The 27,871-nt window shown below is 47.0% G+C and overlaps 1 protein-coding gene across 4 annotated transcripts in view; it reads right to left on the reverse strand.

Annotated features, from left to right (window-relative positions):
- The window catches only part of DCUN1D2 (defective in cullin neddylation 1 domain containing 2), a 31,605-nt gene that overhangs the window by 1,877 nt on the left and 1,857 nt on the right, over positions 1–27,871 (reverse strand). Inside the window, exons 1-6 of one of the 4 annotated variants that reach the window (XM_006927414.3) lie at positions 24,562–24,864; positions 23,094–23,510; positions 19,710–19,878; positions 12,146–12,276; positions 2,774–2,856; positions 1,110–1,206 (exon numbers count right to left, since the gene is read on the reverse strand). In XM_006927414.3, the coding sequence (XP_006927476.1) occupies positions 1,110–1,206; positions 2,774–2,856; positions 12,146–12,276; positions 19,710–19,878; positions 23,094–23,148 (535 nt within the window). In that variant the 5' untranslated portion in view covers positions 23,149–23,510; positions 24,562–24,864. Of the gene's footprint in view, positions 916–1,109; positions 1,207–2,773; positions 2,857–12,145; positions 12,277–19,709; positions 19,879–23,093; positions 23,511–24,561; positions 24,865–27,871 lie in introns of those variants that run through there. The other 3 variants (XM_045056178.1, XM_006927413.3, XM_006927416.4) reach the window with 3 other exon arrangements.

Below are 27,871 nucleotides of genomic sequence, written 5' to 3' on the forward strand. Positions count from 1 at the left end.
GAAAGCAAACACAGATCTTTAAAAACTCACCAGTCTAGAGCAGTATTTTTATATCCAGAGCATTCTTTCTGCAGTCAATATTTGTGTTTCAGGAGCTCAAGTGAGTCGTCTCACAGCCCATCTCTCTGGAGGGATTGCCAGTGAGATCCATTCCTCTTGCTGTAGCCAGACCCCAGGCCAGCACTGGTGCTCCCGTGTGGACGTGGCCTCTAGCGACCAGGCACTCGGGGCCGGCCAGCTGCAAGGCCTGGGCCCCTGTTCCAGGCAGTCGGGACCAGGCACAGGGCCTTCCACCTGCCCTGCAAAACACTGCACCCTTTTCTCCCTGGGCCGGTTCCCTCTCCAGGCCCAGCCTCCCCACCACCCCCAGGTAGCCTGGACCACCCCAACCCCGCTGGCCAGGAACACACTCACTGTAAGCTGCCGGCCCCTCCTCTGCAGACCAGCCACGTCTCGCCACTGCAGCCACAATCCCTGGGCTTCTGTCTATGGTCAACTATTCACGTTATTAAGTGCCCGCTCTGTGCTGAGTGCTGGGGACGCACACAGACATGCAACACCACAGGTGCCCCAGAGCGGTTGCCTCCAAGCTGGGCGCTGAGGGAGCATGCAGCGGGCAGGCTGAGACTGTGTCCTTCCCTAAAGCGGCACAGTGCCCATGGTGGCGGGCACATACATGCTCCCTGACCGGCTGTCCTCAAACATCTCAGGGTGGGGACCATGAATATGTGATCATGTTATACCAGCTGGAATCTTCACATGGTAGAATGCCTAGCCTGAGGCGCCACCCAGGATTACGTACCTGGAAGAGCGGCTTCCAAACCCATTTGGTCCCACGGCTCTGCCGCAGGGCTCTCTGCACATCCACTTTTGAAATGCTTTAGTTTATTTAGGGGGTTGTCCTCCTAAATTAAACTAAATACGAAGCCCTATTTTTCTCGTGTGGTTGACAAGACATAAAAAGAGGGTAATACTGTCATCACCACCACCCCCACTGCACTGAGGGGCGGGGCCCAGAGGCAGCTGGAGCCGGTCACCACCGTCCTGCCCCCAGCAGTCTGCACATCAGCATTTCTGGACATCATCTGAAGCACTACAACTTCCCGTACCTTCTTCGTCATAGTTAGACATATCATCTGCAATCATATTTCCAAAATCTAGCAGAAGGTTCCAAGTGTCCCTTGGGATTGATCTTTTGTGATGTTCCTAATACATGAGAGAAAAAAACCCACCAGACTTAAGAAACAGACGTGACCCTTGGGCATCCCAGCGGCCTCGTTACTTCAGCACACACCGCGATGGGGAAGCGGCACCATCACACGTGGTCAGAAGTAATGACAGTGTTCTGGGTATGGTAGGAGCTACGTGATGCCAATGTGCAAATACACAAAAGCACACTTGTTTAAAAGCAGAATAAACATTTAAAATAGAGATTATAATCTGTTTCACTCCAATACAAGGGCAGTGCTTTAAAGTTCCACCTAACGCCCAGCCGATTGGCATACAGTGCGGGACAGCCGGCCTGTGGCACCCAGATACATGTACTTCTCTGCACGCCAGGTGGGTCCTGCAGTGGGATGGGCCATTTTTCAGATTTCAGGTACGCCACACGCGTGGACAACACGCGTCTGTGCTGTGACTCTCAGCGGGCAGAGGGGCGCTGGCTCCGCCCCCTCCCCCCGCCCCACCCCTCCCCTTTGGGCATAGAGCTCCACACCCACGCCCGCCCCTGCACGTGTGTGGCAGAGGCGAGTATATTCACAGATGACCCAGAAGCCACCCAACCACATGTGGACTTCTGTGGCCTTCCTTGCGTACCCCGCCTGTCGTCCTGGCCTCAATTGACCTGTTTCCACTGTGCTCTGGGAGCCTTTGTCCACACTGACAGTCTTGGGCTTTTGTCCACTCTCAGGCCTAGGGCTCTGTGCTCGTCCCCAACGTGCTGCTGTCCCCACCGTGCTGCTGTCCCCACGGTGCCATCTCTGGGCACGTGCGCAGGGTCCCTGGGGAATGCCTGCACTCGAGGGCACTGACCACAAAACTAGTGAGTGGTGGAAGCGGACTAAACATGACATAGGCTGTGAACCTGCACATGGGCTTCCCCGTGCTGCTTTGAGGAGGACCCCACACACGGCCCCCAGCGGGAAGACGGTCCTCAGCCAGGCCTCACACATTCGCAGAGGAGTCCATGCGGAAGATGTGGGCACACTGCCATCACGTGACTGTCTGCTCTGGAGGGGACCCTGGTGCTCCACACGCTTCAAACAGTGACGCCTGTCTCCCTTCCCCCAGGCCGGGGGCTGCCCCACCAAGGAGGCCCCTCCAGCTCGGAGACTCTCCTGAGGGAAGCCCAGCGAAACCCTCCTTTTTCCTGCTCAGTTAGCATTGTAAACCACATCTTAAAGTGTATCAGACTGTGGACAAGCTGAACAATGGGATACAGCCTGCAGTCTGGAGCCCGTATGAGCTCACAGGACGTGTGTCGCTGCTGCTTCGGGAAGCCTAGAGCCAGGTAGTTGGAGTTCTGCAGACAAGGGGAGGCCTGCGGGTCATCTGAAACCCCAGCCTGAGAGTCCCGCGGGGCTGCCGGGAGCCCTTCTGAATCTGGCCTTGGGTAGCCCTGCCCGTTGCTTGCAGTGGTGAAGCCCGCGGCTGCTCGCCAACTGCCTGGCAGCCACGGTACAGAACCCCCCAGTCAGATAACACGGGCGGCCACACAATGTGCTGACCCTTCACACTGGGCACACACAGCAAGAAGCAGAAGGACACTTACCAATAAAAAGCTGTTCCAAAGATCTAAAAATTTAAACCTTCCAGATAACACTAAATTCCAGTATGCAACAGCCATTTCTAAATCTGGCAAAAAGAGAAAGAGCAGTTAATAAATCCCAATTTCTTTTTCCACTGCACAAAATATGACCACTTCTTAGCGCACTGGTAATCACTTAGTAAAACTCAGCACTCTTACTGAAGAGTAAGACGAGGCCCACCCCTTATAGAACGTTCCTGATACTGTGAATGATCTAATCTTCTAACTTGGGGGAAATCTCTTTAAGCGGTCTGTGCCTTGTTATTCAGACACGTACACAACTGTCCCTTAATTAACATCAGTCTGTAAGACACCGATTTCTGTATACACCAGGCTTTCTTCAAACCTCACTGATGCAACCTGGATACTGTTCTTGCACATCAGGTAGTGTCAGAACATGCTGAACTGCAAGTTAAACAACCAGTCTTGATGGAAGGGAGGCAGTGTTTTCCCAGTGGGCGGGAAGAGTCCAGCTCAGAGGGAAGCCACACGAGACGGCCGGGACCCCTCCAAATTTCTTAGGGTGCAGTCAGGACACAGCAGCCCAGGGAGGGTGCTTCCATTGACACGCAGACATTCCCCGCCTAGGCCGGCTGCTGATCACAGCCCGTGTCCTCCATTTTCCGGGCCCAGAAGGCAGCGGTTGTGTAGTCGTGTCCCGAAGCTTCTACACAGACCTACGTACTCTGCGGGGCTCGGGTGCAGGATGAGGTCTTACAGAACAGCACCACGGAGCTGTAGGACTGCATGAGAATACCATCCTAAGCCAGAATTTCTGAAATGAGGATTCATTCTCTGCTTGGTCTAAGTTTACTATCTATTTCTCCTTGCATGCTGGATCCAGCAAGTAAACTAAGAGGCTGAGCTGAGTTTCCTTGTTAAAATTGACAGCTTTTAACGGTGTGCTTTAATCCCAAGTGCTCACCACTCAGAAAATAAAAGAACAGTTAGAATAGAACGATTTCCTAATTACACGTTTATATATGTATGTCAGGATAAACTCATGTGAAAAGCAGGCAAATAAATATTTAAGGTCACAGATTCTTTTAAATGTAAGATGCCCAAACAACCACTTTTCAGAAAATTTTCATCTAAATCTTAGTTGGTCCTACTTGGACAAAAGTGATTAAGGTAGAGCTGTAGGGGGCCTGGCTGGCTCAGTCAGCAGAGCCTGCAACTTCTGATCTCAAGGTCGTGAGATCTCAAATTACTTCAATGATTACGTAAATAAACAAAACTTTTTAAAAAGTAGTGCTGTGACTTGAGATTTCTAGGAAAGAGCATTACTAAAACTGGATAAGCAAAGCAAGGTACAAGTAGCACCAAATTTAAATAAAACGCCTACATTCCCTGTGTTAACAGGCCGTTACAGACTTTCAGTCCTAAATACCCTGGAGTCTTACTCAGAGCCGGGCAGGAAGCTTCGAGGACTGCCCATGTGGATGGCTCGCTAACCCTCGCAGCGCCTGCGCTCTAACACTGACACGAGCGGCCTGTCTCACTAAGTCTACATCCTTGTGACTTAGGAAGAGCATTAACTGAGATCTGCCCTCAACTCAGCTCAGGGGTGAGACAAGTCCCACACTGAGAAATGGGGGTGAACCTGGGGAGGAAAGAGAAGTAACGTCGTATGGCAGACATTTAACCTGGGTCCTATCTTAGTCTGGTCCTGGAAACCTTTCTTAAAAGTTCCTGATTCGTACATTCATGACCAAAAGTGAAGGAACACATATTCATATTCAGTGTTATGTAAGTAAAAATGTTTACTGTCACCCTAATCGGATCCACTTGCAAAATAACAACACTAGAAAACCTCAAAATGACAGAACGTAGAGCTGGAAGCAAGGACAAGAGTGACCCCAGCAGCCGTGAGAAGATTACGACAGCTACTGCTTCCCACTAACCTCTGAGAAGTCTTCTTTCCTGAGCAAGAAAATGTTTAATTTTTTTTTTCAACGTTTATTTATTTTTGGGACAGAGAGAGACAGAGCATGAACGGGGGAGGGGCAGAGAGAGAGGGAGACACAGAGTCGGAAACAGGCTCCAGGCTCTGAGCCATCAGCCCAGAGCCCGACGCGGGGCTCGAACTCACGGACCGCGAGATCGTGACCTGGCTGAAGTCGGACGCTTAACCGACTGCGCCACCCAGGCACCCCTGAGCAAGAAAATGTTTAGAGGAAATGGTTACTCTTTAAAATTTGTTTCTGATTTAGATTTACATAATGAAAATGTCCCTTCTGTCAAAGAAGGCTTTGGGTGCAGATATAAAAATTAGCTAATTATCGTGAAACTTTACTTCCTCAAAAATCAAGATTTCTCAAAGCCAACTGATTCCAGACTCTATCCTAAGCTTCTTACATGAAAACAAAAAGTCAAATAACTTTAATTACCTTCATTATTAGAGTGACCATCAGGTAAGGACAGGCTAACAGAACATAAAACAACCCACACAATTCTAACACATACGTATAAATAGACACACAAACTCGAAGAAAACGAAGAATAAATCTCTCTTTTCTTGATCAACCTTTTTGACTGGTAGCCACACTTTTTCTCAGAACTATAGAGCACCTCTATCAACCTCTTTGATTTATATTTAATCCTTCCGAAGACACAACAACGTAAGACACTCTGGAAACTGCAACATCAATTGTTCCGCTTTGAGTACATAGGCATAAAATTATTCATCTGGCTTTATTATTTTTTAAGCCCTCAAAACCCTGGTAAAACGAGGGGACTGCACTGAATGGCCTGCACAGGCTCATGTCCTCATGAGGCTGTCACTGGGCCCTGCAGCAAACTTCCAGGAAGGACGGACACACACACACACACACACACACACACACACACACACTGGCTTCCTACTGCAAACAGCCTCCAAAACACGAGTCTCTGGAATATTCATGGAGAAAGAAAGACCTTTTTAAACTTTAATCGGGGACTTAGACTCTAATTGACAACATCCTGGAAACCACTTGGAATTACAAGTGCACTTGGGTGTGGACTTCGGCGGAAGGAAGTGGGCTGGAGGAGAGCAGTGCCCCACCCCTCCCCCACCCCCATAGCACTCCTGCCCCACACTACGGCCAGGTATCCCCCAACCCAACGCAGGCAGCACCCCACCACCTCTGCGCCCCCACCCAGCTCCACTCCTGCGAAGGCAGGAAACAGGTCAAGCTGGAACAAAAGAGGGGGGCTGGCTGAGCCCTGCCTAAATCCCGGACACCAAGGATCATGAAGAATATACAATGACTGTTGCCTGAAGCCACTGAGTTTTAAGGTACTTTGCTATAAAGTGGGTCTGGGGAACAATCTGAGAATCCGCAGTCCTGACAAGCTCCCAAGTGACACCAAGTTGCTGGTCTGCAGACCGTGCATTGCAAGGACTTGAGGTCAAACCTAACTCAGTGCCAGAGGTGGACAGGAAGGCGGCTCTTAGATCAAGAGGAGAATCACCTGGGACCTAAGTCCCCTTGGGCGGAGAAAGGGGGATCACAGGATGGGGCAGAGGCCATAGATGCTGATGAGCTCTTTCCCCCAAGACAGACTTGATTTGGGGGAGAGCATGCCTGGAGCACTGGTCCCAGAGGCCAGCGCCCAGGCATCGCCAGTAACAATCACTGGGCTGTAGAGAAAGGAAAGGAATCTGGAGGGTGTCTGAGGCAGGACGATCCTCAGACATTGATTCAACAATTTGAGGCCAGAAGAAAGCGGGGGGGGCACAGTTAAGACCTTCTGCCCAGAAGACCTGCTCACTCCAGCACACAGGGTGGGACCTCCCTGTGGACCCACGGGGAGGGAGGCCACGCTGCTTCCCATCCAGCGGCACCCAGTAGAGTGTTGGGCACACACGCAGGCTGCTGTTCCCACACAGCACAGAACCTTCCCAGAAATTCCCAGGACTCTTACTGCTGCCACAAGAGAGGAAACACCATTGTCTTACAGAACACTGAAGATCTGTAGTCTGGAATTTGAGAACCACTAGCATGAAGCTGTGTTTCTGAACAATCTATAAACAGTGGCTGAATCGGTATGAATGAGCACTGCTACTGACTGGATCATGGTCCTGAAACGGCTTTCTCCAGGACCAGAAACCAGGGCTCCCTGGACGAGTGTCGGGTCCCAGGTCTGGGGCCGGTAACATGCGGCTGCCGGCAGCCTGTCCTGGCAGACAGGCAGGCAACAGCCAAACACTCCTGGGTCACATCAAAGGGATGTGGGTGCCGACCAGAAGAGGATTCCCTGGCCACAGGCTGGACGATTATCACTGAGCTTCAAAAAGGGTCAGAACTGCAGTCCACTGGACCCTTCACATGTGATTCAACCCATGAGTTCACAATGATATGAAAGAAATAAACGCTAATGGGCCCTTTTCAAAGGATGGTAGGGGGACGGCGCACTGTCCTGACATCTGATAAAGGCACAGAAACAAGTGTTCACCCCACCGGAGCTGGACCACACCGCTGGGTGCTGAGGCACCACCTCCTAGGATTATTCCACATAACACGTGGAACGAAATGACGGAGTTGGAGCGACACCCCACATCGCCGTCAGGTTGATGGAGGTGGGCAGTGAGCTGCAGGGACCGCAGCTGGCGTCCCAAACAGAGGACAGCCAGAGGCGCCGTCTGATCCAAGACAGCCCTCAACAGTGACGGTCTCCCTGAAGGCTGGGACCTTCACGTCACCATGTGCGGTCCAGCGGCTCTGTGTGCCATGACGCACCTGACCTGCCACCTTACGGGGTGTCACGGAGCTAATGATGTTTTACACATTTTTCTTAGTTGTCCTAACAGAATAAAAGTAATAACACCACTTATACTGTGAAGTAAACGAGAGGCTGGCACCCTTGCCCTCCCACAGGCTTGTCACCGAGGGTCACTGCATGCCTCAGAAGCCGCCCTTCTGCGCCACGCTGCCTCCCCTGGCAGCCACTAACCCCGCCGCAGGGGAAACGGCAGTTAGGGTGGCATTCCTCCAGGTATTTGTCATTCCTGAAACAAAAACGTCTGTGCGCTGCAATAGATCAGACAAAAATAGAGCTGAGGTTGAAAGTGTGGTCAGGTGCTAGGCCCACAGAGGGTGCGAGGCAGGGGGTGAGGAGGTGAACTCATCTATTGTGTCACAGAGAGAGCAAAATCCAAGGGCTGATGTCATCAAGACGGCACCACACACAAGGCAAGACGATGCTCTGATCCACCACCTGTTACAGTGACCTTTACCAAAGTCAGACCATGTCCCACCTAAGGTGACACTCAAGCCTTAGAGTCTGGTGGGCCTGACCACCAGGTCCCACATCTCCAGGACACGCCATGGCAGCCTCCTGAGAGCAAGAGAGCTTTTCCTGTCCACACACAGGAGCCACTGATGGGGCACGTCACTTGACATATGGCACCAACCAGATGAAGCAATCCTACGTGAGGAATCACCATGATTTTGGTCAACATTTGGTACTTTTAAAAAAATGAGGTGAAGGGGGGCACCTGGGTGGCTCAGTCAGTTAAGCGTCTGACTCTTGACTTCAGCTCAGGTTATATATGATCTCATGGTTCGTGAGATCGAGCCCTATGTTGGGCGCTGAGCTGACAGTGTGGACCCTGCTTGGGATTCTGTCTCTCTCTGCCCCTCCCCTGCTCATGCTCGCTCTATCAAAATAAATAAACATAAAAATAAATAAATAAAACTGATACTATAGTTCACAAATCTGAAAATAAATAAAAAATAAAAAATGAGGGGCGCCTGGGTGGCTCAGTCGGTTCAGCATCCAACTTCGGCTCAGGTCATGATCTCACAGTTAGTGAGTTTGAGCCCTGCATTGGGCTCTGTGCTGACAGCTCAGAGCCTGTAGCCTGCTTCCGATTCTGTGTCTCCCTCTCTGCCCCAACCCCATTTGTGCTCTCTCTCTCTCTCTCTCAAAAATGAATAAACATTAGGGGCGCCTGGGTGGCGCAGTCGGTTAAGCGTCCGACTTCAGCCAGGTCACGATCTTGCGGTCCGTGAGTTCGAGCCCCGCGTCAGGCTCTGGGCTGATGGCTCGGAGTCTGGAGCCTGTTTCCGATTCTGTGTCTCCCTCTCTCTCTGCCCCTCCCCCGTTCATGCTCTGTCTCTCTCTGTCCCAAAAATAAATAAAAACGTTGAAAAAAAAAATTAAAAAAAAAAGAATAAACATTAAAAAAAATTTTTTTAATTAAAAAAAACGAGGTGAAAGCATTTGTGCAAAAACAGAACTGAATATTTTAGAGTTTGCAAATTGTGATAGATTTTGCTCACACAGCAAAATCTTGTTCATACAGTATGAAACAAGAATATTGAGACTGAACGACACAAACTTCACGATGTGGGTCCACTGGGGAGCTCCTGGGCCCAGGGCCCATGTGAAGGTGGGTCCCAAGTGTCCTGAGAGCATGCAGGTCACAGAACAGGGCAGGGCAGAGGCAAGCACGGCAACCAGAAGGGGACAGTGGAGCCAAGACGGACTTGACCCTTCGAGGCTTGTCCGACCTTCACCACTCGGGTCCCTGGGAGTGATCTCCACCCATGTCAGGCAGCCCGCCAGGATGTGTGAACGCAGGGCACAGGAGAGGAGGGGCCCTAAACCTGCCATCGTGGCCTGTCCGCACACCTCTGACATGCACTCCATCCCTCAGCCTGTTTCCCTGTTTACAAAACGTGGGCAAGACCACGCGTGGGCAGATGAAAGCACCTGTCTGCCACACGACAGGTGCTTAATAAATGCTAGTTTCCACCTTTCTTTCTGGTCATGAGATAAAACGTAAGAGCAGCCGCCTACGGCAGAAGCCACACTGGGTGAGGAGGCCGGGCTTGCACCTAGATGTCTGGATAGGGGGCAATGGGGGAGCAGGGGGAGGCACTGGCGTGTCCATGACCAGCTGTCCCAGCACCACACTCTACCCCTCACCGGTCAGCAATGCTGTAAGCACTCTGATTTTCCCAGGAACAAAACACCACGAGCGCAGCTCTCCACTCTGCACCAACATGACCAGAATCACCCTAAATTCTAATGCAGCCAGGGTCCCACTGCCAGTATCTCAATCTCACCTCCTGGCACCCCTGTGGGGACACCCGGGAAGCTTGTCTCCAGGAGAGGCAGCACCCGGCTGGCAATCACAGCCTGATGTGCTCAAAATGCCCCCAACGCCCAGGGAGGTTCAGGCGGTAGTGGAGGCCACCCGGCTCCTCCTTCCCTCAGTCGGTTGACCAAGCACGGGCTGGTCCCTTCAAGGGGGTGAGGACAGACACAACCCAGCAGGCCTGGCGTCCACTCACTCTTCCACTGCCCACGCTCCACTGTCCCTAACCAGCTCCTGCTTAGGCGGCAGGATCCCTCACCAATGGCAGGCCATCTTTCTTCCCATGGCCCCGGCTCTCCGACACACGACAAGGTGGGGACCGTGCAAAGCCTCCACTGCCAGAGGTGGCTCGCTGCTGCCCCTTTACCCAGGGACAGGCCTGTCTGCTCACCCATTTCCTGGAACAGGAGAAAATACATCCTTAATTTTCCTGGTGGCTCTCCCACTGCCACCTTCCCAAAGTTTTGGCAGAACTGTTCAAGTGAGCTCCTGAACGGGGCTCACACAGAGGCCCTTTCTCAGCTCCCAGGGTGGCAGGAGCATGATCCTCGAGGTGGCACACAGGGTGAGAAAGCCGTTCACAAGGCCAACTAGCCTGGAGACAGAGGGAATCTGATGAGAGACTCATCACAGTGCAAGGTACCAAGAGTAAAAGTGAACAACCACAGCACTGGAGAAAAACAAGTAAAAAGAAGAAAACCATCTCTGCCATGGGAACAAGCATAGTGCTTATGAAAGATGGCCCCCACCCCCTGCTCTGAGATAGGAGGGCCCAGTCCCTGACACCCCCCCATGGGAGAACTCAGCCCCTGTACCCCCCTCCCATGGGAGGGGCCCAGCCCCTGCACCCCCCATGGGAGAGCCCAGCCCCCGCAACCCCCTCTTCCAGGACAGAAAGGCCCAGCCCCCGCACCTCCCCTCCATGGGAGAGCCCAGCCCCCGCACCCCCCCTCCCACCTCCTCTGGGACAAGAGGGCCCAGCCCCAGACACCCTCCATGGTAGAGCCCAGCCCCCACACACCCCCCCATGGGAAGGCCCAGCCCCTGACACCCCCTATGGGAGAGCCGGGTCCCTGCACCTCCCCCCACCATGGGAGAGCCCAGCCCCTGCACCCTCCCCTCCTCTGGGACAGGAGGGCCCAGCCCCTGACACCCCCTATGGGAGAGCCCAGTCCCTGCACCTCTCCCCACCATGGGAGAGACCAGCCCCCACACACCCCTTTTCTGGGTCAGGAGGGCCCAGCCCCCACCCGCCCCCACCCCCACCCCCTGCCATGGGAGAGCCCAGCCCCTGAACCATCCCACCCGCGATGGGAGAGTCCAGAGCCTCAATCTGCGCCTGCATTTGACCTGCCAACAGGAGTAAGAGACAGAGGGGAGAAGAACGTTCACTGCTCACACACCTACAGACATGCACAGGTGAAATCAGGCCCCGAAATCAATTGTTTGCAGCGGATTTTTCTATCTGTGGATTTTCAAGCCCGTTTTGGTTTCCTTCCTAAAATTGGTTATTTTATAATATTGCTTTTTATGTGTAGGAACTCTTCTTCGAAACATATTCTTGTTTAATCCCTAAAGACCATGTCAGTCCCCCTCTAAACTTGTAAAACATTTTACTGAACTAAACATGCCTGTTACATTAAACAAATAAATTATATAGCATTTAGGGGGAAAAAGAAATGAAAATAAGCAGAATAAAACCCTCAGAGAAACCAAACTCACACTAAAAAGTTAAGAATTTTCCAAACAAATTTATATTATAGCAAAACTATATAACTCTGAAATAAACACTAAGATGTAACCCAAGGCACATCAGAATTGTTTTCAAGTAAGGTAACTTCAAATCTCCAGACCAGGACAGGATTTATGTCCCCTGGCCGGTCCCTACAATACCATCTGCTGGACCACACACCTGGCTGATACAAACATTCTGACTGTTGGTATCAATTGCTGACTTCTCTAACCCATTAGTCAACTGTTATTAGTATGACAGAATGCGGAGCATTTGCAAGTTACTTTATATTTTGGAGTTTAAATATTTAAGGCCGGAAGTGGCGACTGACTAGGGGCTGAGTGCAAGTGCAGGTGGTACCAGGTGGCCCGCGTGGCCGTGGCACGCCCAGTGGTCAGAAGGCACCAAGGCAGGAACAGGGACCCTGTCGCAGCAGGACTGTCACCTGGCAGGTCCTGCCCACTTTTAGTCTCATGAAGATGTGGCTTCTTATGAATCTGGATTTTATACTCACCTAAGCCCTTCTGCCCGGGGTTCTTAGCAAAGGTGAAGGTAAACTGATAAAAATCCTTAAACTTCGCCGTGTCCTTCAGTTCCTGCTCCAGCCTCGGCAGAAGGGCCCTCAGCTTCTCCGTGCTGTCACACCTGCCGAGAGACAGTGCTGTTGTGGCGGGACAAGCGCCTGACCAGCCTGGCCGCTCCCTATGGCCTGCGGGCCCCCTTCTCTAGCTAAAAGGATTCCGGTGCTCCAGAACGGATGGTGGTGGTGGCTGCACGGTGCCGTGAAGACGCCAAAACCAGACTTGTGGACTTTGAGTGGGCGAATTCTGGCCCTGGGGTCGCCTCCTTACGGCCAGGCTCGTCCACATAGGACAAAACACAACTCCACTGCTCGAGAGTCGGGCTTTCCGGGCGTGGGGTGGGGGTGGGGGGGGAAGGGGCAAGTGGGTGAAGGGATGGCACACACTTACTGTGATGAGCACGGAGGAACGCACAGAACTGCTAAGTCTGTGCACTTAGCATAGCGCTACTACTGTGCGCCTGACACTAGCATAGCGCTACATTAATTACGCTGGAATTTAAAACATACATTTGCTGAAAATGAATTAAAACATTGATCTTCCTCCAAAAAGTCAACCTCCTTTAAGAATATTAAAAAGCCTTAAAACCAGAAATCTAGAATAGCAAAACATAAAATTTGTCTTATTTTGACAACCCAGCAAGAAGATCGCAACAGCCCTTGCTTCACCAATGCCGCAGCAGAGCCCTAGGGCTTGGGAGCGAGCAGGGGAAGCCCTGCCTCAGTGGCCACCTGCGCGGTGACACAGAGGTGAGGCGTACAGCTCCAGGGACCCACACCAAGGCTGGCGTGCTCCCCACCTCAGGCCTCTTCTCTATGGGGCCACTCCGTGCCCTCCTGTGTGCCTGCATCACTCCAAGCAAGCACTCCCTGATGGTCAGTTGCCCCATTTTTGAACTTTGTAAATGGGAGCGCATGTCTGGCTTTTGTGTCTGGCTTTCTGTGTTGACGCTGTGTCTGCAGGTTCACTTGTGCTGGCGTGTAGCTCACATTGAGTCATTTTCGTTACCATGTAGCATTCCACTGTATTCATGCTTTATGATTTATATGTTCTGCCAATGAGAAATCCTCTGGCTATCTCTAGTTTTCTGGTAACAAAGGTTGTTAAGAACATTTCTATACATGTATCCAGGCACACAAGTAAATGTGTTAGGTTAGGCACAAGACCAAGTGGGCCAGCTGGGTCACCGAATCTCCAGTGTTGTGATATCAAACTGTTTTCTACAGAGACTGCCCCATGTCAACCCCCTGCCAGCAGTATACGAGAGTTCCTGTTCCTCCCGTTTTCAGTGATACAACTGTGTCTTATTTTAGCCATTCCACAGATTAAGTTCATCGTAATTTAACCTGTACTTCCTCAGTGAACAACATTGCACACCTTGTATTTTGACTGGCTATTTGGAGATGCTTTTTTGTGAAGTGCCAGTTCAAGTCTCCTGCCCGTTTTCAATTAGGTATCCTTTTCTTATTGTTTTGCAGGCTTTCTTTATATATGAACGACATAAGCTTTGGTCAGCTAAGCAGTCTACCCCAATGTGGACTGCATTTTCCCTTCTTGATGATCGGAATTCTTATTTTTAGTATAATACACTGCCAGTCTTCTTCACGGTGTTTTTTATAAAATTTTTTAAATGTTTATTTTTGAGAGAGAGAGAGACAGAGAGACAGAGAGAGCATGTGAGTGGGGGAGGGGGGAGAGAGAGAGAGAGAGAGAGAGAGAGAGAGAGAGCAGGGGAGGGGCAAAGAGAGAGAGGGAGACACAGAATCTGAAGCAGGCTCCAGGCTCCAAGCTGTCAGCACAGAGCCCAATGCAGGGCTCGAACTCAGGAACCATGAGATCATGACCTAAGCCAAAGTCAGAGGCCTAACTGACTGAGTCACCCAGGTGCCACAGGTTTGTGGTTTTTTGTTTTTTTTTTAATGTGTTCAAACTTCCCCCACTGCATGGTCATATTCTCCTACATGATTTTTCTAGAGGCTTCTGGCTTTTGCCTTTAGCCTTTCACACTGACATCTACGATCCACTTGGAACTGATTTTTTATGTACGTTGTGAGGTAAGGATCAAGGTAAGTTCTTCTCCATGTGCCAATTCTCCCAGAACCATTTACTGAAAAGATGTCCTTTCTTCACGTCTTTGAAGGCTGCCTTTGCCATAAATCAAATGTACCTTAACACATGGGTTTGTTTCTTGGCTCCCATTCTGTTCCACTGGTCTACTGATCTCAGTAGTAGTGCCAAGTAGTCTTAATTACTGTAGCTTGAAAAGTCCTAATTATCTGAGAGAACAGATCTTCCCCTTTTGTTTTTTAAGAACTTTTGGCTGTTCTTGACTGTGCATTTTCATATAAATTTTAAATCCATTTGTCAAACTACACATATATAAAAACTACTACTTACTGTGGTTTTGATTGAGATCACATTAAATATGTAAATTTAGGGACAAAATACTGACTGTTCCAACCTATAATGAGGTTTATATCTCTACTCAGGCTTCTTGCCTCTTCTTAAGTTATTTTCTCTGTGGAGGTAGCACACATCTTTAATTAGATTTGTCCTAGGTGTTTTTTATTACTGATACTATTGAAAATGACATATATTTTAAAAATTCACTTTGTTTTATTGAACTGTTGCATTCAGTATTCTAAAATAAGATTGATTTTTGTTTGTTGATCTTGGGTCCTACAGTCTGGCTAAACTCACTTATTGACTCTAATATTTCACCTGTGGATCAGACTAGCTACCACCACCTGTTCAATGCTTAATAAAAGTAGGCATTCATGTTCCAGTTAAGTATAAGATTTCCTCTAGGATTTGGCAGAACGGGGGTGGAGGGGTCAGATTAAGTACTGTCCCTTCTATTCTTGGTTTGCTGTAAGTTCTTTTTCAAAACATTATGAACAGAATTGAATTTTTTTTAACGTTTACTTTTGAGAGAGAGAGACACAGACAGACAGAATCTGAAGCAGGTTCCAGGCTCTGAGCTGTCAGCACAGAGCCCTATGTGGGGCTTGAACTCATGAATTGTGAGATCATGACCTGAGCTGAAGTTGGATGCTTAACTGAGCCTCCCAAGCCACCCAGAATTGATTTTTTTTTTTAATGCTTATTTATTTACTTTGAGAGAGAGTGTGAGCCAGAGAGAGAGCACAAGCAGGGCAGAGTGGGAGGGAGACAGAGAATCCCAGGCAGGCTCCACACTATCAGCACAGCGCCTGACACAGGGGTCGAACTCACAAACTGTGAGACTGGGACCTGAGCCTAAATCAAGAGTCGGACACTTAACCAACTGAGCCACCCAGGCGTCCCTGAATGAAATTGAATTTTATCAAACCCATTCTTTAAAATTATTTTTTAAAATGCTTATTCATTTATTTTGAAAGAAAGTGCATGCACAAGCTGGAAAGGGGCAGAGAGGGAGAGGGAATCCCAAGCAGGTTCTATGCTCAGTGTGGAGCCTGACGTGGGGCTCAATCTCCCAACTGTGAGATCATTACCTGGGCTGAAATCAAGAGTTGGACATTTACAGACTGAGCCACATAGGTGCCCCTTATCAAAGTTATTTTATGCACTGAGATAATCCCCCCTTTTCTGTTGTTGTGATAAATTACATTGGCTTTGTAATGTTAAACAAATCTCACAATCCCAGACTATAACAAACTTTGTCATGATAAATAATCCTGGTTTTTTGGTTGATTTGTTTTGGGGGCTGGATTTAGTTTGCTAATAATTTGTCTAAGATTTTTGCGTGTTATGCATCTTTTGATTCCTATGACTGAGAGTGGACAATAATTTTTCATTCTCAAAATATCCTTTTGTGCTTGCTTCAGCAGCACTAAAATATCCTTTGCTATCCAGGTTGTGCTGGCCTCAAAACAAATTGGAAAGAGTTTCTTCCTGTACAATTCTCTAAAGAGGCTGTGTAGAGTTGGCACTGTTCTCTTTATTAAATGTTTTGTAAGATGTGCGCCAATCGAGGCCAAGAGTTTTTTCTCTTTGAGAAGATTTAAAATTATGAGTTCACATTCTTTAAAAGAGTTATGGAACTATTTATATGTCCATTTCAGCAAGTCACATTTTTAAGAGAATTTTTCTTTGGCATCCAGGTTTTCACGTTTACTAGCATAGAGTTGTTCATAATACACTCTTCACCTTTAACATCTGTAGGGTCTATAGTGATGTCTCTCTTTTCATGCCATATTGTTTATTTGTTCCTCACTACTTTTATAAGTCTTTTCAAACAGCAAGCTTCTGGCTTGTTTTCTGGCTTGATTCTTTCTATTGACAACTTCTTTTCTATTTCCTGAAATCACTGCCTGTTTAAAAAAGTAATTCCTTCTCTCTACATTCTTTGAGTTTAGTTTCCTGCTTTTCCTTTTTGAGATAGATACTTTGCTTACTGATTTTTAACTCTTCTTTCCAAAATATACTTTTAAGAAGCTGAATCCTGCAAGTTTTCATATGTAGTGTTGTCATCATTCAACATACTTTCTAATTTCCATGGTAACTTCTTTCTAATCCAAAAGCTATATCCACATGTATTTCAACTGACTGAGTTATCCTTTTGTTATATTTCTACCTTAATTGTGTTATGGACTAAAAATACACTCTATCACTTCAATCCTTTGAAATTTGTTGCAACTTCTTTTATGCCTCAGTTTGTGGTCAACACTTACAAATGGTCTACTTGTCTTCTAAAAAGAGTACATATTCTTCAACATCAAAGGGTATATTCTAAATATGTCCATCAGGTCACTTGTTGTGTTGCCCAAATGTCCTATTTCCTTACTGATTTTTCATCTGCTCTTTTCATCTGGTAAGATGTGTGTGAGAATTCCCCATTGTGATTGTAGATAGATTTCTCTTTTTAGTGTTTATTTTTGCTTTAAATAATCTATTGCCTTCCATGTGAAATAAACCCTTCCTCATTATGAAATGTCCTTCACTATCTCTAGAATTATTCTTTGTCTTAAAGCTTATTTTAACATTAACATACCCACACCAATTTGTTTTGGTTAATGTTTGCAAATTACATCAACCTCTACCCCTCAAATTGTTCTGTGCCCTTATGTTTTAATCATACCTACTGTAAACAGTGTACACAGTGGTTGAATTGATGTTCTACAACCCACCCAATACTTAGTTCACTTACACTAAATTAATTATGGAAATGCCAACACATTTTGCTTTCAATCCTCCATTTTATCACGCGCTCGCTATTTGTCCTACATTAAGTAATTTTCTTTGTGTTCTTTTTTCCCCACATTCTTTTAGATTGAATTTATTACTTTCTTCTTGCTCCATCATTTAGGAATCACATATAAGTCACGTCCTCTACCATTTTTATCATGACTGTAACATACACAAAGAAAGCAAGTATTTCTCCCACCGTTTTGTCTTTTTAACACTATCTTTCATTAAGCAGAGCTCTTACCTGTGACGAAGTCCAATTTATCAGTTTTTTTGCTTTGATGGCTAGTGCTTTTCACATCTTCTCTAAGACAATGTCCCTTAATCTGGGTCTTAACAAAGAGCTTCTCCCGTGATTTGTCTAGAATTCACAATTCTAAGTTTCCTGCATGGGCATGTAAGCCCCCGTCCACCTCAAGACATGGCCTGTGGCCTGATGCGGGCCCCAGGGAGACGTGGTCTCAGGCTGACCTGGCTATTTCAGCATCAGTCATGGAACACTCTTCTTTCCCTGCTGATGTAATAAAAATTGACCAACAATCTTGAGGCAGATGAAAAATAAGAAGACTTCATTAGTTCCTTTCAAGACTTACCTAATGCCACAATAATGAACACTATGTGCTTCAAGGTTAAGGATAAACAGACCCACAAAATATGACAGCGAGTCCAGAAATAGATCCACAGTATGGCCAATTTCTTGTTTTGACAAAGATGTCAGGGGATTTCATGACGTTCACAAAGCACATTTACCAAGCCTCCAGCCCCCGATGAAAGGCTGTAGGGTTAACAGCTAGAGGCCAAGTGTTCTAGCCACCGGGAGAGTTAATAGCCAGGAAAAAGTGTGAAAAACAGTAATAGAGCGGATCAAAAACCCAAACCCAAAGTGCTTTTTAAAACTTAGTGCTGCTCAGACTACAATAGCCTTTTACATCCCTAAAAGCACTGAGGTTATCTCTGCAGTACAGGTGGCTGTCACATCACTAATACTTCCATCTCATAGACGGCACTTGAATGCTGAGTACTTTCCCTTGTAACCACTCTGTGAGATGTGATGAGTGGCACCATCGGCCAGCACTGACTTATAACCTCAAGTCACCTGTATCCACCGCATAAGGAGGCATGAACTCATCTAACACTTTGGGAAGATTCACACTCAAAATCTTTAAAATAGGTTCTTTAAGATATAGCACGTATTAGGATAACAAACAGGAATTTTAAAAGTTCATCTAACACATTTCTAGATAATGCTTAAGAAATGCTAGCAAGTGTTTCTGTAAGAAGCACTTATTTCCAAAGTATCCTATTTGGGGGAGGTTTTAGCAGATGGATGAGTGTAGTACAGCGGCAAGAGAATGCTTCTTTAGTGTGGCTTTTCCATTTTCTTGAGTGCACAGAACATGGAGTGATATGCTGTCACAACCACTGTCCCAGTGATGTCTTCTGCTGGCTTTTACACAACCGCCAGCAATAGGGTAAGTCCTGTAGAGTTTATCATCGAAACAGACCAGGCCGATAAATGTAACAGATTCATCAGCTTAGTGGAAAACACAAATGTTCCATTTTCCCTGGGGCCCCGGGGTTAGCTGTAAGTATGCACCTTATGAACAAATGCTCTGTTTTTCCCCAGGGATGTGGGAAGTATGCACCTTCTGAACATATTCACCTTGGGCTGTCAAGCTCCTTCAGCAACTAAAAATAAGCCAGCTTAAGTTGTCAACACTACAATGTCACAGTATCAGCAAGTCAAGAGAGTTAGCCTTCATACCAACCCACGAAATAGCTCAATAAGCCTAATGATTAAACGATATTTACGTTATGTGCTTTCATTTAATTGTCTGACTTATCTGATAAGTGAGAACCATCTTAAGTTATTAATGAAGCCTTTATCCTAACCCCGGAGGTAGAACAGAGAAGTGTTATAAGCAAAAAACAAAATAATAATTTATTGATATTTACTATAGAAACACAATAAATTATACAATTAGTATACAATATTACGAAATAAATTCAATGGCTGAAAACAAACAAAAACACCCTGATAGTTACTGTCAATTCAAAACTGGTAGGATAAAAATTAAAAAGAAAAAAGTAAGTTACAAAAGGGATTAATCTGAACAAAAATATTAAGTGAAACTTTATTTGAATTTAAAGGAAACTAAAGGCTTAATAGAGTACAGGTACAAGAAATGTGTAAGATACACACAGAACGTAAATGAATTTGAAACTAATATTTACAAGCTGTTGAAAAATAACTAATGTTGAAGGCAGCTTCCTTTTTGCAAGAATTTAAACTGAGACCAACTTACTTACCCGAGCTCTGTCATGCCATCTACAAATTCCTTTTTGGTAAATTCACATTGCGTCGCTGCCCTGAATTTCCACGCAATGACCAAAACGCTGACGCTGGCAGGATCCAGGCTTAAGTCATCACAAAACTGTTGAATCCCGTCAATTCCAATTTTATTTTCATCTTGTGGGTCTACAGTTAAAATCAAGAGAGAGAGAGAGAAGTTATGCTATTTTGAAAAATAACAAAAATGGGGGGTAAGCATCATAGCTCTATGAGATGGCTCTACCAAGCATGTTTCAAATACATCAATCAATAGACCACAATTTTCTACTGTATACGAAATAGCAACAAATGGTAATTTATCCAGAAAAAAAAAAATCCCTATTTAAAAAATCTAGGTACTGGAGTTTAGGAGAAGAAAAAAAAGACCATTGCAACCTCTTTGAGAAGATGTCATCGTTAAGAAAAAATTTAATTTCCATAAAGAAAACAAAAACTCAAAGTTTACACAATTCTAGTTTGCCCAAAGACAAACTGCTACACAGAAATACTGCATTGTGGGTCGCCTGGCTGGCTGGCTCAGTAGGGGGAAGCATGTGACTCTCTGATCTCAGGGTCGTGAGTTTCACCCCCATGTTGGGTATGGAGATTACTTAAAAAAAAAAAAAATCTTGGGGCTCCTGGATGGCTGTTGGTTGAGAGTCTGACTTCGGCTTGGGTCATGATCTCATGGTTTGTGAGTTCAGGCCCCACACCCATTGGGCTCGCTGCTGTCAGCACAGAGCCTGCTTCAGATCCTCTCTCCCTCTCCCACTCTCTCTCTGTGACCCTTCCCCGCTCTCTCTCCCAAAAATAAATAAACATTAAAAATAGATAAATATTCTTTAATTAAAAAAAATACTGCATTGGCAAAGTGTTTACAATATTATGAGTTTTGGGGGAGACTGGGTGGCTCAGTCAATTGAGTATCCGACTCTTGATTTCAGTTCAGGTCATGGTCCTGTGGTAGGGTCCCCTCCCTAAGAAATGTGGTGAGAAAAAAGCCCTCAAGGTAAGGGAAGGCAACCTGGCCATGTGCATACATGACATCCCTAACGACCCTGTAACATGAGAGCACCCAATCAGACTGTATGTCTATACGTTACCCGTATTTGGGAGACAAGGAAGTAGAAAATGCATAAAAGGCTACATGGGTACAAGCCCAACTGAGCGGTCCCGGCAGGAATAAAGTTGCTTCCTGGAAAGAAAAGCCTTGGTGTCATGACTCTGCGAGACCCCTGCTACAATCCCAGGGTCATGGGATTGAGCCTCACATCTGGCTCTGCACTGAGCACAGGGCCTGCTTAAGATTCTCTCTCTCTTTCTCTCTCTCTCTCTCTCTTCGCCTGTCCCTCTCCCCGTTCGTGCTCTCTCTCTAAAAAAAAATTTTTTTTAAATATTACATATTTTTATCTCAATCCTGCCAAAGCAATAGAGAAACTCTTGTTTTTTTTAAGGTGATTTTGTTTGCTATAATTTTAATGCTACTATACAGTATTTAGTTTTCAAAATCGTTTAGTTCATGCATCCACATTTAACAGCTTAGAAATTCAGGCTTCCCTCTGTCCCTATTTCTGGTTTAGAAATGAAATTAAGGAACTTAGCATTTCTTCATCAGGAAATCTAATAAAATCTACTAGAAAAATCTCAGTAAGACCTCACCAAACCAGGTCTAGTAATTTCCAACAAAGTGCGTGTATACTAAGATGCCATCACAACGTGTGTGTTAATTCTGTTGGTTTAGGAGGCACAACTAGAAAATTTGTAGCCTCTTTGCTCCAATGAAGATTAAGCATGATAAAATTCTTCCATGACACAAAATCCAACTTTGGTCACTTCAGTACTATATACTATATTTTCATAGACATCTTGTTATTGAAACGAAATGAAAATTTGAAAAAAAGAAAAGAAAACAAGTACATAAAATAAAACGAATGCCGTAATCAAACAAGCGGAGGCCCAGGCTTCCTCCCGGGCTTGCTCTCCCATATTAATGAGGGAGCAGCTGTCCCGAGGGCTCCTGGTTCTCACCCCCCTCCTGTCAACGCTCCCAGTGCTATACAGATCCCCAGGGTGAGAGCACAGTGGGCCTGCACTGCCCTCACCTACAGGAACACTGACTATTTTAAAGTCACTCTGCAAGGACTCACTCATATGTATACATTAGTCCTAACAAGGTTGTGTCTGTCAGGGCCTTGGAACAGCACGTCTCTGCAGAGCCCACAGGGATCCCACAACGTGTCTACTTGAAAGGCCCAGAACTGCACGAGTAAAGGACGTGAGGGTTAGGTCTCCACTACAGAACGACCCTCACAGGGAGGAACTCTCTCACAGGTGGCTGGACATGTCTGAACACCTCCAGCCACCTGCACGGTGTGTGACCTCCGAGACAGGCCCCATGACAACCTCAGCCAGAGTAACTTGGAGCGCATTACAGCTTATTCAAAATGATGACTTTTCACTTTCAAAACCACTGTTTGTTTTCCAAATACAAACCTGGTTTTTCTACTACAGAGTATGTTTCTGTGCCATGATTAAAAAAAAAATGCAGTTTTAAATCTGTTTTCAGATCTAAATAGATTAAAATACACATACAGTATTTTCAAAAGTGAAACATGAAAATAATACGTCAACAAGAATTTAAAGCCAAGCGAGTTATTCTGTTTAGGTTAATACTTGGTTAAATGAGTGTTTTGTGGTTTTTTTTTTTTTTTTTTTTTTTTTAGGTTTTGGAAATACAAGATTAGCCTTAGAAACTGCTAGAAAGGAAAAGTAAGTCAACTCTTGACTAGTGGCTGCCTCTGTGATGACAGCACATACCTGACACCCGATATGAAATCTGAAAGGCTGCTGAAATCTGAGCCGTCTGGATGTGTACAGACCTGTCACCAGACTTGGGCAGCGTGACCGAATCCACACAGGGAGAGTGCCGCTCTAAGCACTGGTGTTCCTAACAAACCACCATCCCCAACCTGTAACACAAAAGTCTCTTCACCAGGAGTGGCCCCTGAAGCCGCCCCAACGGCCAGGTGGCTCCAGGACCACCGCACAGCCACGCTGTGCGAGCACAAGAGGACGTGTACCCACAGATCCGACTTTCTTCTAGGAGCTGGTCCTGTTCTTCAATAGCCCTCTCGCCACCAGGGTGCCAGCTTACCCGGCAGCGCTGGGGGGAAACCGGGGTCACAGCCCGGCCCGCCACCCCCCACCCCGGCCCGGGTCAGCTACCGGGTGAGGTTCCCCGGAAGCGCAGGGGCCTCTGCGGCTCAGCATCAGCAGCTCAGGAGGCAGAAGGGTCCCGGGCGCCCCAGAGACAGAGGCGGGCTGCCCGCGGCCGCTCTTACCTCTATGCTTGTCGCTCTTACCTCTGTACCTGTCGTACAGCTGCTCCAGCCTCCTCCTGTCCACTGTGCTTCTCATGGGGCCCGCGGCAGGAGCGACGGCGCGCGGGGAGTCGGCGTGGTCACCTCTGGCGTCTACCTGGCCCGTGCTCCGCAGCACATGGCACCACTCCGGCCAGCCTGACAAAATGCCACAGGCTCAGGACCTTGTCCCTCGGAGACGGCTTACGTGTACGCTCTGGGACGTGAGAGCACGAGGAAGGCCAGGCGGCTGGGACGCGGCTCCGCTTCAGTTTCCCACCGCCACTGCCGGTATTTGCACTGGACCTCGTGCTTCCTCGCTGGCTCCCCTTCTTCGCGGGGCCCCGGGCCACAGCATCACATGGCTCCGTAGTCAGGAAGACCGCCCCGTCCTCTGAAAACCGGGATGACGGCATCTATCTGGTGATAAACATGCCAACGACTGTGAGAATCAAGCTTTTACACAAAATACGCTGTAATCTCTAACCACTTCAATTTGCATAAAACCCTTTATTCCCTGTCCCCTTTCCCCACCCCCCTCACCCCCAACCCCACCCCCCAGTCTCAGGAAAATCCCTCTTTTACACACTGTAGCTCTCTGATGCAGTGAGGCTGGGTGTCTGACCCCAGGCATGACCACATCACCACGGCCTATGGCGGGGGAGGGGGGTGGTTCTCTTTAGTCCCAGTTAAGTTCAGGATCTAATGAGGGCTGTACAGTTTGGAAACATCATTTAGATTTTTCCCAGTTTAAAATCAGCAGAGTCACACTGATGAAAACATATACAGGTAACTAAGAATAGTGTTAAGCATAACTTACTAAAGTTCCAAAAGCAGCCACAAAAAGCCCGTTATGACTAAATGAATCACAAACAGATCTGTGTACCTGAGCCAGAAATTAAAAATGGGAACACAGTGCAGAGGCTGGGGCAGGCAGAAAATAGCAAACCAGCCAGTAACCACGCTATATATAGTATGTAAGGAAACAAAATAGCATTCTAGCGCTTCCAGGCAGGGGTCGGCTAAATTTCTACTTATCTAAGGTAACCTGATGAAGAGGGCACCAGAAATGAAAGTGAATCACCACCTTCAGTGAATCACCACTTTCTGTAAATCAACACAGACTCTACAATCTACTGGATGCTAATGCTTTACACAAATGCTTTACAAAATAACAGAAGGGGAAGTTTCACGTAAAAGGAGGGATTCTTGATCTTGTGCTAAAAAGGATGAGACAGTTTATAAAAACACACAGAATAAGTTCTACCTTCCGGAAACCTGTAGTGGAATACAACATGGAGCCAGGGAAACTGAGGAGGAAAAAAGGAGAGTCAGGGATGAGATTCAGACATGCGCACCAGACACAAGAGCTGGAAGCGGGCTGAAATTCGGTTCAGCCTCCCGGCCGCCAAACCACAAAAGAAAACAGGATTAGTTAGGAAATCTGTTTTCGTAAGATTTAAAAACCTACCAGTGGCCCAGCAGTGGCCTGGCTCCTCCTGGCACGGAACCGCGAAAGAGCAGCCTCTGTGCGGCTCACAAAAGGGTAACTGCAGCGTGTGTCCTCTGTCCCAGACCGACTCCTCCCCCCAACGCCAAGGGTAAACAGCAGCACGGTGGCCAGAGCTGCTTAGCTTCCTCCGGCCTCCCTCACAGCGTGCTGAAGCCAAAACAGCAGAGCGCAGTTCAGCAGAATGACGGCTCCAACACATGGCTCTCCAGGTACAGTCTGGACACCCCAGGCTCCCGAGACTGCACAAGGGTTCCACCAAGGACAAAACTACCTTCGCAACAACCCCAAGTCATTATCTGCTTCTCTCACTCTCACTGGGGTGAAGCAGAGGCCACATGACTTGCTGATGTGGGGTTCAAACTCATGAACCATCATGACCTGGGCCAAAGTCGGACGCTCAACCGACTGAACCACCCAGGCACCCCAATTTTTTAAAGCGCATAGGGGACTAGAACTAATTAAGTCTGAGAACTGCTGATCTAGTGTAACATGGGGCACTGGCCTTTTGGCTACTTAGAACAATGACTGTTGATGATTTGGGGTCTTGGGTCCCTTCTGGAATCTGGTGAAAATCACAGATCGTCTCTCCAGTAAAGCATGTGGTTTTGCATAAAATTTTGGGGTTTTCACACATCATTGGAGCCCATTAGTTCCTCAGAGGGTAAGGGAAGGTGAAACTCAGGTTACAAGGCCCAGGGAGCTACATCAGGGGTCACTGGTCTCTGTTGCAGCTACTCAGCTCTACAGTGTGGATGATGGACATGCTCTGCACCAATAAAACTTTACTGACACACAGGCAATGTGCCTGTGGGCTGTGGCTTCCAGTCCCAATCTAGATTCTAGGGGAATATACAGAATGTATACCCTGTATGCTATTTCCTGAAATTGAGCCACTTAAAAAACTAGACAAAGAGCCTGGGGTTATATCTTCTGGTTAAGATAAAATTTAGCTAAATTAGGGCAGCCCCCATATGCTTTGACAGTGAGCTGACAAAAGGTAAAACATCTTTTTTGAAGGTGATGGGCTCCCCAGGGGAGGGTGGACAAAGCCAAGGGTTCCCTCAGAAACTAAACTGGAGACAGATGTCTGTCCCCCACCTGGCGCATCACTAGAAATGCTCGTGACATCTGTATCATGTAAATCGCCACCAGTGCAACATTTTAAAATTGTCATGGTTGTAAAATAAAATAAAATAACATACAACGAACTCTGACCATGCTACGACAGGGATGAACCTCGGAAACATCACACCAAGTAAAATAAGTCAGACATGAAAGGCCACGTGTTGTATGTTGTGTGATTTCACTTATATGAAATATCCAGATGGGCAAATCCATAGAAAGCAGACAGGTGGTTCCCAGGGACTGGGGTGAGTGGAGACTGACTATTCAATGGCACAGGGTTTTCTTTGAGGGTGATGATGTGTTTTGGAACTAGATGCAGGTAGAGACAGCACAACACTGATTCTACTCAATGCCACTGAATTGTACATTTGAAAATAGCTAATCTTATGTGGATTTTACTTCGAAACAAAATTTGAACATAGTACTCTTAGAACCTCCAAGACTATTCAACACAGTAACATACTGTAAGGTAACTGAATTAGTTAACTAGCATTATATGTTGACAGATCCGTGCCAAGTAAATGTTGTCAGACGTCTGGAAGATGTGCTGTCTGATCTTGAGGTATTTTGATAATCACGTCTTAAAGCTTCTCCTAACATGTGACAAAAGAGTTATATCAACAGCGTAAAGGAAAATACTCTCTGAAAACTCTAGAAAAAGAGGTACAGGAGTATATGGACCCAAGCCAGGCAAAGTGACTTGAATTGTTCCTATGTCAGCTACCAAACGGGGAGACCAGCAGATAGAGAAACAAACAGATCCCTCCTCAATCTACTCCAGGTGCCTTAAAGGTCAGATCCCACAATGCTGAGTCTCAGAGTGGTACTAAGGTGTTGGGTTTTTTTTTTTTTTTAATGTTTATTTATTATTGAGAAACAGAGAGCATGAGCATGGGAAGGAGAGACAGAGAGAGAGGGAGACACAGAATCTGAAGCAGGCTCCAGGTTCCGAGATATCAGCACAGAGCCCGACATGGGGCTCGAACTCACGAACCACAAGATCATGACCTGAGCCGAAGTCAGACGCTCAACCAACTGAGCCACCCAGGCGCTCCATAGCGTGTTGGTTTTGAATGAGCAACAGCAGCCTCAGGTCTAAGCTTAACCCCTAAGTCTGTGGCCGGAAGGAAACAGAAGAGGACTGTCAGCAAATATGCAACAATTTGATGTGACCCCTTACACGTTTCTCCATAAAAGAATGGTGATTAAAACAATAATCAGTAAGTATAAAAACTATGCATGCTTCATGTCCAGAAAGAACAAAGAGACTTAAGTTGGAATCTGTAGAAAAAGGAATAAAGCTTTCTAGAAAAAAAAAAGCCTCATAAACTGAAAAATTACAGGGGAAAGAAGCAAACTCTGGATCCATTAAAACAGACTAAATCCATGTAAAATTAATAAAGGCTATAAATTGGCAGGGCCTGTCCTTCACGCTCTGGTGGCCCTCATTGAGGCTTTACTACAGCAAAGAAATTAAATTGTGTGCGGTGGGGGGGAGGTGTAAGTTCAATTGTCATACTTTGTTAAAATACACAAACTTCCTTTTTTAAGTTTATTTTGAGAGAGTGCACACACATGTGCAAGTGTGGGAGGGGCAAACAGAGTGCGAGACAGAATCCCAAGTAGGCTCTGCGCTGTCTGTGCAGAGCCCAACGTGGGGCTCGAACTCATGAGCCATGAGATCATGACCTGAGCTGAGATCAAGAGTCAGATGCTTAACCGATTGAGCCCCCAGGTGCCCCAAAACACACAAAATTCTTGAAATCAAAGTATGGACAATCCAGTAGAAAATCAAAGTCTCTAAACTACAGATAAAGTCTAAAACATTTTAACTGTGACCTTGAAAAAAAATCACTTACATAATTTGGGCACCAAGACTGCCCATATACAAAAGGAAAAAAAGTTCTTACAATGCCTTCGGTAGAGACTTAACACGACAGAATCCTCAGGGCCAAATTCCAAGGGGCGGTCAGCACAACCACATGGGTCAAATACATAAACTTGCTCCAGTTTTCCTCTTTGGTATCCAGCAGGCCGGGGGTGAGGTTAAAATCCACTCTCGGACCTCCCCCCTGTGCACTAACCACGAGGTCCTCTTCTGCTGGTTAAGCACCGAGCCCTTCCCCTTTCCTCCCCTCCTGTG

The sequence above is a fragment of the Felis catus genome, chromosome A1 (assembly GCF_018350175.1).
Source record: "Felis catus isolate Fca126 chromosome A1, F.catus_Fca126_mat1.0, whole genome shotgun sequence".
Lineage (NCBI taxonomy): Eukaryota > Metazoa > Chordata > Mammalia > Carnivora > Felidae > Felis > Felis catus.